The 14,729-nt window shown below is 35.1% G+C and overlaps 1 protein-coding gene across 1 annotated transcript in view; it reads left to right on the top strand.

Annotated features, from left to right (window-relative positions):
* The window catches only part of Wdr64 (WD repeat domain 64), a 146,137-nt gene that overhangs the window by 30,031 nt on the left and 101,377 nt on the right, over window positions 1-14,729 (top strand). Inside the window, exons 8-9 of the mRNA XM_004853474.3 lie at window positions 2,210-2,344; window positions 14,055-14,134. Coding sequence (XP_004853531.1) covers window positions 2,210-2,344; window positions 14,055-14,134 — 215 coding nt within the window. The remainder of the gene's footprint in view (window positions 1-2,209; window positions 2,345-14,054; window positions 14,135-14,729) is intronic.

Raw genomic sequence — 14,729 nt, 5'->3', positions numbered from 1 at the left:
TAATCTTTTTGAGAAGCCAGTCAATCACATACACACCAACTATCAGATTTAATTGAAATTATACTTACTGTACTATTGTCATCTCATTAATTTTTACTATATGAAAATATAGGTAATGCTGCTTATATTTAGGGAACTTGTTACTAGTAATTGAGGTCATTAACAAAACCAGTGCTTAATTGGATCAAATGATTCATTTGGTTTCATGTTTGAGTTGTTTTGCTTGCTAAAAATACACCTCACTTGTTTTGAGATGTCTGGCAAAAGTCTTTGCAAAATGTATGGTAGCAGACCAAGGTTAATAAATATATCTAAGCTGATGGACCAGAGAGGATTATGACGGCCTGTAAACACTGTACACATATGGGTGTGGATAATTTTTGGATACTTTGAAAAGCAAAACATAATTCATACTGTTTTGCTTTTTAAGTTATTTAAAACCATTCCTTGGCAATAAGACTTTAAGGAAGTACATTTTCCAGGTTGTCTCGCTCTGTCTGATCTGTTCAGATGTAGTTTTTGTTTGCCTATAAGTTGATATTTTTCTAAAAGCTGGTTTTCTAAAAAGAATGTGATAGTGTTAAAATGAGTGTAATTATGCAAACGTTTTAATGCTATTTTCAGCAGTGTTGTTTTTAAAATTCTTTTATTTAAAAATTTTTATTAACATTATTTTGTTTGGTCAATGCTTTTGTGATGAATCAATTAAAATTCTTAACATTTTAAAAAAACGAGTATCACACTGACAAGGTAATGGTTATGATGGTCTTCCTCATAACTGCAATGCCTTGGAAGTTTTTCAGCTATGGTATATATTTCTTTTATTAGTAGAAAAACAAATTTTATATTAAATTGCATTTTCCTATTAACCAAGGGACTACATCTTTAAATAGATACAATTTTTCACCTTTAAAACTGGAAAAGATTACAAATAGGAAGACACTGTGAGATGGGCATTCTGACTCACTGATTGTGGTAGAAGAGTGAGTCAGATGAACCCTTCCAGAAAGCAGTTGGGGAAGATGCATCTAGCACCTTCATAAATGTTATGCTTTGGGATCTGGGTCCCTTTGTATCCCAAAATACAAGTACGGTTATAATAGCTTTATCGCTAATGGTAAATGATCTAGTGCCCAACAGTAAGGGAGTAATTAATTTAAATGATTAATCATTTACATAAGTAGTTCAGATATATAAACATGTTATAAATTCTATAAGTGAACATTTACATATTTTATAAATATGTCATACATATGTAATATATTTATATATAAAATGTATATTTCTTACCTGCCTCTGAGCACAGTAGGCAGCACAAAAGTGTCATAAAAAACACTTTTTTACATGTTCCTGAAAAGTATTTATGGTGTCAAGGGTGTTCAATAATCAGACTGAAACCATATTAAATAGCATCATGTACCCATTAAATTATATTTTGAAATATATTTAGCATGGAAAAGTTTATGATTTATTAAGAAAAAATTATGAAGAGTCATACCACAGAGATATATGTGCACCCATGTTTATAACAGCACAGTTTGTAATAGCTAAACCTTGGAAACAGCCCAAGTGCCCATCAACTGGAAACTGGATAAAGAAGATGTGGTTCCTTTATAAAATGGAGTACTTCTCAGCCATAAAGAATGAGAAACTAGAGTCATTTATAGCTAAATGGTTGCATATTGAGCCCATACTCTTAAGTGAAATAAATAGGACACACATGTGTAAATACCGAATAGTTTCTCTAGTGTGAGAAACTGTAAATAAGGACTAAGTAAATAAGGACTAAAAGGATTAATAACGAATAACTGATACTTTGAAATAGGAAGAGGTCCAAAGGGGTAGGGGTGGTGGGAGGGGAAGGGGAAAGGAAAGAATGGAAAGGAAAAATTATGAGAAAAGAAGAAAAAATGGAAACAAAGTCTATGTAAATAGGGAAAGGTGGTGGGGGTGAAGGGCGCACAGGTAATGGGGAAAAAATGAGAATCAAGATACATCATGTACAGGTACAAGCACCCAATGATAAATGTAAACATATTGTATACCTAAAATGTACCAATAAAAGAATTTAAGCAAAAAAAAGAAAAAATTCTGTTTCTATGTACACACAAATCCACTTTTACAAACACATATATATGTGTTTTAGAAACAATATTCAGTATTATGTGTTTCTGTGTCTAACATAACACCCACTTTTTTTCATTCCTAGTGTTAAAAGGAAGCTGCACAATGACTGGGTTATGAAAGTTAGATACATCCCATCCCTGAATTGCTTTGGATCCTGCTCCTTAGACAGTGTTCATTCATTAGTGTTTGAATCCTTGAAGAGACTCGAGGACAATTTGTAAGTACAGCAGTCTATATTCATAAACATTTTGTGACTTTCAGAATTTTACAGTAAGCCTTAGAAATTTTAAGCTGCTTTACAGAAAAGTCAAGATGCTAAATATTAACTATTCCGTTTGCTTCACAAGATTAATTGGATCTTCAGGAGGAAATTGAAGTCACTCATAAAAATGTGAATATGCTGTGTCCTCCTCATAGCAAATTTGTTCAGTTTTTCTTTTTTTTTCTTTTGGTACTGGGGATCGAACTCGAGACCTTGCGCTTGAGAGGCAGGTGGCAGCACCACTGAGCTAAATCCCCAGCCCTCAGTTTTTCTTTATTCTTATAATCTACTGGAATAAATCAGTACAGCTATATCCATGTTTATTCCAAATATTGTTCTGTTGATCAAACTTTATATTTTTAAATCATTGTTTTGAATAGCCAGTGAATATGATCTGTGTGTAGCACAATCATGTTTTATAGATAAATGAATTTGAATAATGTTTAAACTCACTTTCTTTTTTTTCCATTAAATTTATTGGTATATTTTAGGTATACAATATGATGACATTCATCATTGGGAATTTGTACCTTTACATGATATATCTTGGTTCTTATTTTTTCCCCATTCCCCTGCCTTCCCTTCAACCCGTCCATCCTTCCCTATTTACACAGATTTTGTTTCCATTTTTTCCTTTTCTCATATTTTTTGTTTCGCTTCTTTCCTTTCCCCTACTCCTCCCACTTCCTCCTCACCTTTAGACCTTTTTTCCCTGTTTCACATTATCTATTACACATATTGATTCTTATTTACACTTTCAGTGTATCACACCAGACAAACTATTTGGTATTTACACGTGTGTCCTATTTATTTCACTTAAGATTGTGGCCTCAATGTGCATCCATTTAACTATAAATGACTCTAGTTTCTCATTCTTTATGGCTGAGTAGTACTCCATTTTATAAAGGAACCACATCTTCTTTATACAGTTTCCAGTTGATGGGCACTTGGGCTGTTTCCAAGGTTTAGCTATTACCAACTGTGCTGCTATAAACATGGGTGCACATATATCTCTGTGGTATAATTCTTTTAATTCTTTTGGGAAAATAGCTGAAATCAAGCTATTTTCAAGCAGAAGAATATCTGGGTAAAATGGGACCTCTAATCCTAGTTTTTTGAGGTATCTCCACATTGATTGCCACAGTGGTTGCACCAGTCTGCACTCCCACCAACAATGGAGAAGGGTTCCTTTCTCCCCACATCCCACCAGCATTTGTTATTGGTTGATTTCTTGATAGCAGCCATTCTTTCTGGGGTGAGGTGGAATCTCAGTGTTGTTTTCATTTGCATCTCTCGAATGACCAGTGATGTTGAACATTTTTTCATATGTTTATTTGCTGTTTCTACTTCTTTGTCTGAGAAATGTCTGTTCATTTCAGATGCCCATTTTTGAATTGGGTCTTTAAATTTGGGGGTTCTGACTTTTTTTAAGTCCTTTATATATTCTAGATGGTAGTCCTTGGTCTGAGGAACAGCTAGTAAAAATTTTTTTTCCACATTGTAGATTGTCTCTTAGCTCTGTTGGTGGTTTCTCTTGCAGTGCAGAAGCTTTTTAAGAGAATAAGATCCCAGTTGTTGATTCTCTCTGCTAGTTTCCATGCTACTGAGGTTTTGTTCATAAAGTCTTTTCCTATGCCAATGTCTTCAAGAGTTCTACCTAACCTATCTTCCAGCAAGTTTAGTGTTTCTGTTTTAATATTTAGATCTTTGATCCACTTCGACTTTAGTTTAGTTCATGTAAAAGATATGGATCTAGTTTTAATCTGTGGAAGGTTGAAGTCCAGTTTTTCCAACACCATTTATTAAAGAGGCTATCTTTCGTCCGGTGAGGATGGTTGGTGCCTTTGTCAAAGATGAGGTGGCTGAGTGTGTCGGAGTTGTTTCTGCATCTCCTAATCTATTCCACTGATCCTTGTGTCTGTTTCTTTGCCAGAACCATGCTGTTTTTATCACAGTAGCTTTGTAGTATAATTTCAAGTTGGGGATTGTGATACCCCCTGTCATGTCTCTAATTGCCTACAATATCTTTTGCTATTCTCAGTCTCTTCTGGTTCCAAATGAATTTTTGGATTGTTTTCTCTAGTTCTGTAAAATATATTGTTGGAATTTCAATCGGCATTGCATTAAATCTATATAGCAGTTTTGGAAGTACGGCCATTTTCACTATATTGGTTCTTCCTACCCAGGAGCAAGGAATGTCTTTCCATTTTCTTATATCCTCTTTGATGTCTTTTTTCAGAGTGCTGTAGTTTTCAACGTAGATGTCTTTTGCTTCCTTTGTTAGATTGATTCCTAGATATTTCATTTTTTGGATGCTATTGTAAAAGGAATTGTTTCCCTAATTTCTCTCTCAGTGAGTCTGTTATTTGTGTACAAAAAGACTATTGTTTTTTGAGTGTTGACCTTATATCCAGCTACTCTACTGCATCTGTCAATTAAGTCTAGACTTAATTTCTAACTCACTTTCAATTTGGTTAAATTTTTATTAACAACTAGAAAACAGCTATTGCATTTTAATTTTCAGTTTAAAAAATTCCTTAAGCTATACAGTATAATAAATAAACTTCAAAAACATTGTGCAAAGTTACAGAAGAATGATTAAAAAGGCTGTATGTTCTGTGAATTCATTTTTATTATATGTCTAAAAGGACAAATTTATAGAAACAGAAAATAGGTCATCAGTTGCCTAGGGCTGGTGTTAGCCACAAGAATCTCAAATGGGCAAAAGGAAGCTTTCTAGAGTGATGGAATTTATGATTCCAAAACTCTTTGTGGTGATTATTAAATAAGTGTACCAGTGAATTACCCACATATAAATGGTGACTTTTATGGTATGTAATTTATACCTCAATGAAGATATCTTAGAAAAATTCATTGAGACTTCTGGTTTCTAGTCTAGCTTAGAAGCTTAGAAGTTGTCACTCCCTTCTAATAACAAGCAAGAAACGGAACAAACTGAAATCAACTCTTCTTCTATCTCTTGGCTAAGTGAGGTCACAGGGAAATTTTGCTGCCTTCAAAGTAGGGAGAGAAGGAGGCAGATACTGAGAATCACCAATTACTAGAGCAGAAATCCATGAGCAGAAACCCCACAGCACAAAATATCAGAGTAGGAAAACCTAAACTGTCATTGACAAGTTCGTGGGTACTCAGCATGGACAATCCTGAGAGTTAAATATTTGAAGCCAGGCATAGTTGCACACTCATAATTTTCCAGCATTCTGGGAGGGTAAGACCGGATTGTGAATTGGAGCTCAATATGAGCAATGCACCGATTTAGCAAGACCTTGTCTCAAAGAAACAAAAAACGTCTGGAGATGAAGCTCGGTGTAAAGGCACAGGGTTCAATCCACAGTATTGAAACATAAAACTCCTGAGAGACTCCCCACATTTTTGTGGTTTTCACCTCTAGGAACTCAACCAGGTTTTCATAAAAAATATTAGAGAAAAATCTTCTCACACTTTTGACAAGGAGAGGAGAAAAGGAACTATTTTGAGATACACCAGAGCATTCTGTTCTTGACAAGGCCTGCTCACCAGAGAAACTATGTTCCCAGATCCTGAACTATTGGATTTTTCAGAGATGAGCCATCCTAAAGGAAAGGAAGTATTCAACTCCAGCCCACTCTAGCCATCCAGTCCTAACTAAGGGCAAAAATGAGAAGCATTTCTAAAGTTCACAGTTCAGAGGCACAGGCTTATTGAAAGACTGGGCCCTAATTATAGGACTATTGGGCAGAATGAATACCTCCTCATAGACCTCCCCTCACATTACTAAAGGCCTATTTGCAACAGTTTCTTTTACCTAGTACATCATGCCTATCAATAAAAAACTCAACACCGTATTAAAAGACAAAACAAAAACAAAACCCAACTACAGATTAAAGACACAAAGCAAGTACCAGCACGAGACTTGGACATGTCAGGGATGCTGGAATTATCAGACAAGAAATTTCTTTTTCTTTTGAGGATTAATATGCTAAGGGCTGGGATAGATAAAGTAGGCAACATGAGAAAACAGATGTATAATATAAGGAGAGAGGTGGAAATTCTACACAGAGAATCAGAAGAACTTGCTAGAGATCTAAACACTTAACAAAGATCAAGAATGCCTTTGATGGGCTTAGAAAACTGAATGAGGTTGAGAAAAGACTCTATGAGCTTGTGAATATGTCAGTAGAAATATCCAAAACAGAGACCTTAACAGAAAAAAAGAATATCCAAAAACTATGGAGCAACTACAAGAGGCATAACATGTAATGAAACTAGCACAGAAGAAAGTGAGAAAACAAGTATTTGAGGCAACAATTGTTGAGAATTTTTCCAAATTAATGTCAGACACAAAACCACAAATTCAAACATCTCTGAGAGCATCAAGAATAAATGGTAAACATATAGATACAACCTGGCCTCCAAAACAAAATATACCTAGGCATGTCATTTTCAAAATGCAGAAAAGAAAAGAAAAAATCTTGAATGAAGACAGAGGGGGGAAATACCTTATCTACAGAAAAAAAGGAATAAGAATTATATCTCATTTCTACAAGCAAGAAAATAATGTGAAATATTTAGTGTTGAGGAGAGAAAAAAACAACCAGCCTAGAATTCTGTAACCTGCAAAATACTCTTCAGAAGTAAAGAAGAAATAAATTTTCTCAGACAAATAAAAAATTGAGGAATTTGTAAAATATTAAACATCTCTGGCCATTAGATAAATGGGAGTTAAAACTTGCAAGAAATAGTAAGAGATGTTCTTAAAAGAGAAGAAAAATGATATAAATAAGAAATGTGTATTTGTATTTAAAAGGAAGAGATTCAAAGAAAAATGAAAGTAAAATAATTTATTTTTCTTATTCTTTTTTTATTTTTGGTACCGGGGATCAAATTCAGGACCTTGCACTTGCAAGGCAGGCAGCAGCACCACTGAGCTAAATCCCCAGCCCTATTTTTCTTATTCTTAAATGATCTAATAGGTAACAGTTCAAAATAATATGAAGGATGTCTTTGATCATGTTTGCATATATCTATGTTTATGTATGCTTTGTATAAGTAAATAATTCTGAAAGTAATAAACAAGGGACTGGAGGATAGACTTGTTATTGCATTGATTTTATAAGGCATTTGCATTACTAGTGAAGTTGTATAGTGTTACTGAAAAATGGATTCAGATTAATTGAAAGTATTTATTATAAACTCTAGGACAACTACTTTTAAAAAGTCAAAAGAAGAAAGAAGAAGAGTGGGAGAATTGATATTCAAGGAGAGTAGAGAAAATAGAATCGTATAAAATGTTCAATTACAACTACAAAATGGAGAAAAAGAGTGTAAGACAAAAATAGGAACAAAGAACAAGAACAAAGAATAAAAGAATAATGCACTAGATATTAATCTGTTTATATCAATAATAACTTTATCAATAGTCTAAATACACCATTTAATTATAAAGACATAAATTAAAATTAACTTAAGAAATAGATGCATCTTTATTTCTAATTTGATTTTATAATATGCTAGCAATTCTTGATATATTCATAACCACAAAGCAACATTATGAAAATACATGCCAGTATTATATGCCCTTGTAGTCATATTCTACTTCAGCATTTAGATAAATAATTTTTATTGTCACAGTATGCAAACCTAAAGCCATGATTTTACCCAGGGAAATACTTCCAGTAAATTGAGGAGATTAATTATAACAGATAATGTGTCAACTAGAAACTAATAATAGTTACCTAGTTTAACTTTAATCTAGAGACAAATCACTCAACAAATATTTATTAATATATTTAAATCATTACCTGACCTCTAATGCTCAAAAGTCTAAATAGGAAAATAAGAATTATAGATACAACATCAATGATATGCCAGCGCCAGCTCATATGAGTTCATGTATGAGAATTAATTTCAGGAATTTGGCCAGTCTATTGTTAAACATTACAATTACTACTCAAATTAAGTTATATAAACTTGCAATTCAATTATATTTTTTTAAAAGGCAATAAATACTCAAACCCATCACTTCTTATTTATTTTACTATACTTTACTATCACTTATTTTCTGAAGGTTTTTATATCTCTAGAACATATAAATACTATATAATGGTGCAGGGCTATATATCTTTTTCCCACTTCATGTTTAAAGATGTCACCTTGAGAGTTTGAAATTGGCCAAAGGAGGAATGATGCCAATGCCAACATTATAACAGAAATCAAGAGATTTTTCTGAACAATATTGACAGGTCCTAACTCACAGAACCTAGCATTTATTTGTTCAGAAACTCCAAAATCTTTCTTCTGACCTCAAAGTCTGACACTTTTACCTCTCTTTTATCTTGCATTTCATCAGTCTTTTCCTTGACCTTCCTTCCTCCCTACCAACCTGGACTCCAGTTTAGTCATCTGAGCCCTTGTCTCACCAGCATTCTTCTTTGCCTTACATCCCTGTCTGAACACTGCATCAATCAGCAAAATCTCATCCCTTCTGCTGAGCAGAGCCTTGACCCTAGATTCCTAACCCTTTTGCACACTTTTGATTTGCTTCCTTTCCCATTCTCTCTGTGACTATTCAAAATTTGAACTCCTTCTACCCTCCCTCGATGTCCCATTTTCCTATGTAACGCAAAACTCTAAAGCCTCAAAGGAGAATTCTCAAACACCCTGCACCTTTCAACATTCTCTATGGTCACACCAGCTTTACTTCTTTTCTTTTTGTTAGACATATTGAAGTATCAAGTCTTTAGTGACCTCAGGTTCTTCTATCTTCTCCAGTATCTTGCTGTCTCAGTTTCTCCTACTTCCTCCTTATTTTCCATCTATAATGCTTAAGTAATTTTGAATCTGAGTAATCTTTTCTTTGGTCTACACTGTCCTTCTAATGATTATACTGCATCTTTTCTTTTCTCCACATCCTAACTTTTGGAAAGAGTACTCTGAATTCACTCTCCCCACTCTCTTGACATCTGTAATCCTCTCTAGTAGAGCTTCTCTCTCTGCTATTCTGTGGAGTCAGAGAGCCTTGAGGCATTCCACATTATTCATTTTGGGCATAGAGCTTAATCTCCTTACCTTCTCTCACTCTTGAATATATGCTTTCTGTAACATTTTGTATTTTGCTTGGTGAGATCATAATCCATCTATAACTTGGCAACTTCACGTGACTGTCTTTCCCTCAGTCTCTACAAACTGTCAATCATCAATTTGTCTACACTGCCTCATAAATACTCATTGAATCTATCTTATCTTCCTTATTTCTATCCTTCCCACTCTCCAGGGTCTTATCTCCAATTAGGCTGTTGCCTCGATTTTATCCCTGTCAAAGCTACTGTCCATGAATCTCCTGGCATGTTGAAAATGTTTTGGCATGCTGAAAATGACATCCAGCATCTCATTTCTCCATTTCCTTCTCACAGTACCTCGTGGTCTGGCCCCTGTACACTCCTCCACCTCATCTCTTCACTGCCCTCTACTCAGCTTTCTGTAACTCTGAACTTCTTGCTGATATCTAGTTCCCTAGACCTGAGACTTTTTACACATTTAGCACCTGACATATCCTCCCATTCTCTTCTTTCTTTCTCCACCCTCCATAGTCCTTTAAAAAAGAGGTAATACCTATTCCAGTGAATTTTTCTGAACTTTCCCCACCAACTCTCTTTCAAGACTGAATTAGGCATTCCTTTCATACCTCAATGTTCATATTTATTACATTTTAATGATGTTTTAGAGTGTATCTTCACAAGACACCAAGATTATTTATTAATATATACAACATTGTCTTTCTGACTGTTCTAAAACTTGAATAAGACTACATAGATATCTCCAGAAGAAGCTCCAGGGAAGTAATGTGAATATAGATAGGTTTAGCAAATTCTTATTTTAGAGTAACTATGTTTGAATTATTGTACTAGGTGCTGGGAAATTTAAGGTAAGACTATGTATTGGATCTTGAGTCTAATAAGGGAGGCAACAAATACATGATTTCCAGAGGGTGATAAGCACCATGATGTACATGTAAGAAAGGCATATGGCAGCAGGAGAGAAAGCTGAAAGCATTTTAAGGTAGGACGGTAGAGGAAGAAAAATTGGGGAAGTCTTCCTGAAGGAGATGCCATGCATGCTTAGTTCTGAAGAACGAGTATGAGTTAGCCAGGTAAAGTGATTGAGTGAGAGTCAAATAGATAAATGGTTACATTAAAGATTGGCATTTGCAAAGTATGGAAGTTCTAGAAGACGGTGAGGTCTAGAAACTGTAAATGGTTTGGTCTTATTGGTGTGTCAAGGGGAGAAGAGTTGGGAAAGATGAAGCTAAACAAGCCAAATATGAGAAGATTTGTATACCATGCTAAAAAGTTGAGATTTTAATCTGGAGTGTATAGGAAGCCATTGAATATTTTAAACAAGAAAGTGATGAAAATACATTCTTTTGGTAGATCTCTCTAGCAGCAAATTGGAGACTAGATTGAGGAAATGCAAGCAGAAAAGGAGACCAATTGAGAAGATATGGCAGTACTTTGGAGGAGAAGTAACCAGTGGTAGTAGGGATGCAGAGAGGACAGATTCTTGTACAATTTACAAGAATTGATGAACTAGTGGATGAGAGGAATAAATGAGAGGGATTTGTTTTACTTTTTAAATTCTCAACCGTATTTACTGCACGCTTATTACAAACCCCAAACAAACTATTCCAAGTAGCAATATAATGGTATACAATAGACATCTCTGTTTTCATCAAGCTCATGTAGGAGAGATAGATAATAAACACTTAAGTAAATAACATACATTTAAGTGAGTATGTGATGGAAATGATGTAAGGTTGGTGTTAGAGACGGAGAATGATGGGAGGCAATACTTTGGATAGGATGGTCACAGAACCTGCTATGAGGAGACAAAGTTTGAGCAGAGATCTGCATGAGGTGACCATTTACCCATGCAACAGTCTAGAAAAAGGACATTTGTACAGCAGGTGCTTGCCAGGCTTCCAGTTGGGAGGACTGTTTACGTGGCACTATTTACTAAGAGTATCAAAGAATAAATTTGTACAAGAACAAATGAATTCTGTCATTTTCTACCATTTATGTATTGGGCACATGGTCTTGGATATGTTGCTTAAGTTATATGGACTTCAGTAACATCATTTATGAATGGAAATAATCTTAACTTTCTTACCGCACACGATTTTGGTAGTTATCAAATAAGCTAAGATGGTTGATGGTGCTTTGAAAACTATAAAATGCTGGAGCAGTTGAAAGCATTTAAGCTCTTTTATGAGGAATGGATTTTTAAAGACTTTGATTTCCATGTATGGCCAAAATCCATGTTAATGATAAGTGCTGCAACACTGAAGGAAAAGAAAGGAATTATATTGTCCTTTGGGAACAGATGATGGTGCCAGTATTCCCTTTCTCCAAGTGTGATCTGACTGCCAGTCAAGTTGTGAATTTCTGGTTGTTTTAAACGAGGTAGATATGTTTTCTTTTCTTTTTTTGTAAATCCCATTTAGTCAAGATAACTTCTTTTTGTCAGAAAAAAAAATGTGCCCTACAACTAGCACAATTAATGGCAAATTGAATTTTTTTTCTGGTGAGGAAATCTCAAGAGCAGAGTTGAGCTAATCACATTCTCACACTCTCTCTTATTTTATTTTTATCCTTGCATACCCTTCCATTCACACAAGCACACATAGATACACACGCGCGCACACACACACACACACACACACACAGAGGAAACCAATCTATTGCATTTAATGAATATTTTTGTTTATTCAAAATGTATGTTTGAATGTATTTCTAGTTTACATAATGATATTATAAGGAATTTAAATTCCTACTCTTTATATTGTTCCATAGGTTTGGTACTCAATAGTTGTAAATACTTAAGATTATCTAGAAATTTTAATTTTCCAACTAACCAGAGCATTCTGGTCTTCACTCCAGAGAGCATCTAATTTGCAATAGTCAGGAATTTATCTTTGAGACAACTTCTGGGCTTCCTATCTCATGGAATTTAGTTGGTGATATAATCAGCTGAGAGGCAGGAAACTGAGATAAAAATACTCAGACAACCTCAGCAAATAGTGATCATTGATCTGTTCAGACTCTGGCTCAGCTTCTCAGCTACTTCCTCACTGGGCCACTCTCCTGTAAAATCTAAAGGCTAAAGTGATCCAGTGTAATCATGTTTTCCCTGAAGCATCCCAGCCACTGGAGAGTCAGCTCAATAGAATGAGAGTTGGGGTCCTTCCATTCCCAGATTCAACATCTCCTTATTTCTGCAATTTTCTAAAATGAATCTTAAGTTGGGCCGGATAAAACTGCATTTATACAAACACATAATTGGCCAGCTGTTAAAATAGGAACCAGCCCAGCTCCCAAAAAGGCAGGAAACAAAATTCTGTCAAAAAATTTACATTTCAGAAATGATTACCATTCTGCTGATAATTTTGTATGGAAATTTTAGCTTTGGAGTTTGTACCAGGAAGAAAATGAACATCTGTAATTAATTATGCCATGCAGAACATATTGGCCTGTTGTCACACATAAACTAAATATTTAACCCTTTGATAGCTGGACAGTTTCCAAGAGATAAACAACTAAGTTACATTTGCATTACAATCACTAGTTACCCACCCTCCAGGCAGATTATTATATTGGAAAGGCAGTAGCACTCCTCTGTAAGGTTGCTGTGGTTGAGTTAGATAGACTGGTTTCTAAGACCTCTGTGACCACTGAACACCTTACTCTCAGCTCTTCTTAGCTTCAGTTTTTCCATTTGTGAATGTGAATACCTACTTTATAGTCTAACAAAAATGACTCAACTCATGAAAAGTGCCTGGTTTAAAGCCTGCCACAGATACTACTCAAGATGTATTAGTCCCTTTGGCTTGTTCACCTAAAAACTGAGAAATGCACTGAAAAATATTAGGAAAAAAGACAGAAATTGAATTCTGAGGAGATGAGGTAGAGCTGTTATAGGCCTGCACTGTTTTGGGCTTCGTGTTTCAGCATCTCGCGCCGTGATTAACCAAAAATGGCCTCACAACCAAATCCAATGGTCTACGAGTTTCTATAAAATCAGCAAATCAAGTATGGTTTTTTTTATTTTTTAATATGTGTTAGTTCATTTTCATCTACCATAATAAATATCTGATGAATCAACTTAAAACAAGAATGTTTTCTTTTGGTTCCCTGTTTTGGAATCCATGATTAGTTGGCCTTATTGCCTTTGGTTCTGTGGCCAGGCAGCACATCGCGAGGGGGAGTACATGGTAGTGCAAACTATTCCCCTCATAACAGCCAGGAAGCAAAGAGAGTCAGAAGAGGGGGCTGGGGTCCCACAATCCCCTTCAAGGGCTTGCCCCCAATAATCAGCAAATCTCCCACTAAGCTGTATTTTTTAAGTTTCTACCACTTCCCAATAGGTCCATGGGCTGGGAAACAAGCCTTTACCTCATAGACCTCTGGAGAACACTTACCCAAACCACAGCATAAAATAAGTGGATTCTGTGGGCCAGTGAGGCCTTAATCACTATTTATAATATTTTCTCTGGGCAAATGGATTTACAGACAATTTAGAAATGAGCTTACTGAATATGATCTACTTAGAAGTTGGAATTAGCATTCTTAAGAAAAATATATACATTTTACATCTAATTTGTGTTTCTCAGGCCTGTCAGAGAGTTTGCCATGCCAAAAGGAGCAAATACATTCTGCTACTGTGTAAAAGCGAATGTGATTATCACTGGAGGTAAGAAAACAGTTAATGTTACAGAAGGATTTTCTGCTTTGCAAACAGTACTCTCCTTGAATGGAGAATAGGAATTACCTGGTAGAGAATTTAAACTTTTATATAAATCAGACCTGTCTGTCTTTTTCATTGCGGCTTCTGGAATTGATGGCATACCTAGAAAAGTTTCCCTCAGCTCAAGAGTATGTGAAGTAAATTTTCTTGTATTTTTCTCTTTGTTCTGTTGTTTTGCTTTACCTTTAGAGTTTTAATCCATCTAGAACTTATTTTTATTTGTAAGAGCACATAATCCCATGTTTGTTTGTTTTTTTTATTAAATTCTTTTATTGGTACATTGTAGCTATACAACACAATTACATTTCTCATTGGGAATTGTACCTTTACATAATGCATCTTGGTTCTTATTTTTTCCCCATTCCTAGACCTCCCTTCATCCCCTCCAGCCTTCCCTATTTACAAAGACTTTATTTCCAATTTTTCCATTTCTCATCATTTTTCCTTTCCCTTCTTTCCTTTCCCCTGCCCCTCCCACTACCCCTACCCCTTTGGACCTTTTCTTCCTATTTTACATTTTCAATTATTCATTCTAATCAAT

This window comes from Heterocephalus glaber, unplaced genomic scaffold, assembly GCF_053883595.1.
Source record: "Heterocephalus glaber isolate CG9 unplaced genomic scaffold, H.glaber_assembly_v1.0 deba00001600, whole genome shotgun sequence".
NCBI classification, from domain to species: Eukaryota; Metazoa; Chordata; class Mammalia; order Rodentia; family Bathyergidae; genus Heterocephalus; species Heterocephalus glaber.
Note: the sequence above shows the minus strand (reverse complement) of the source record. Positions and strands in the feature narration are given on the sequence as shown.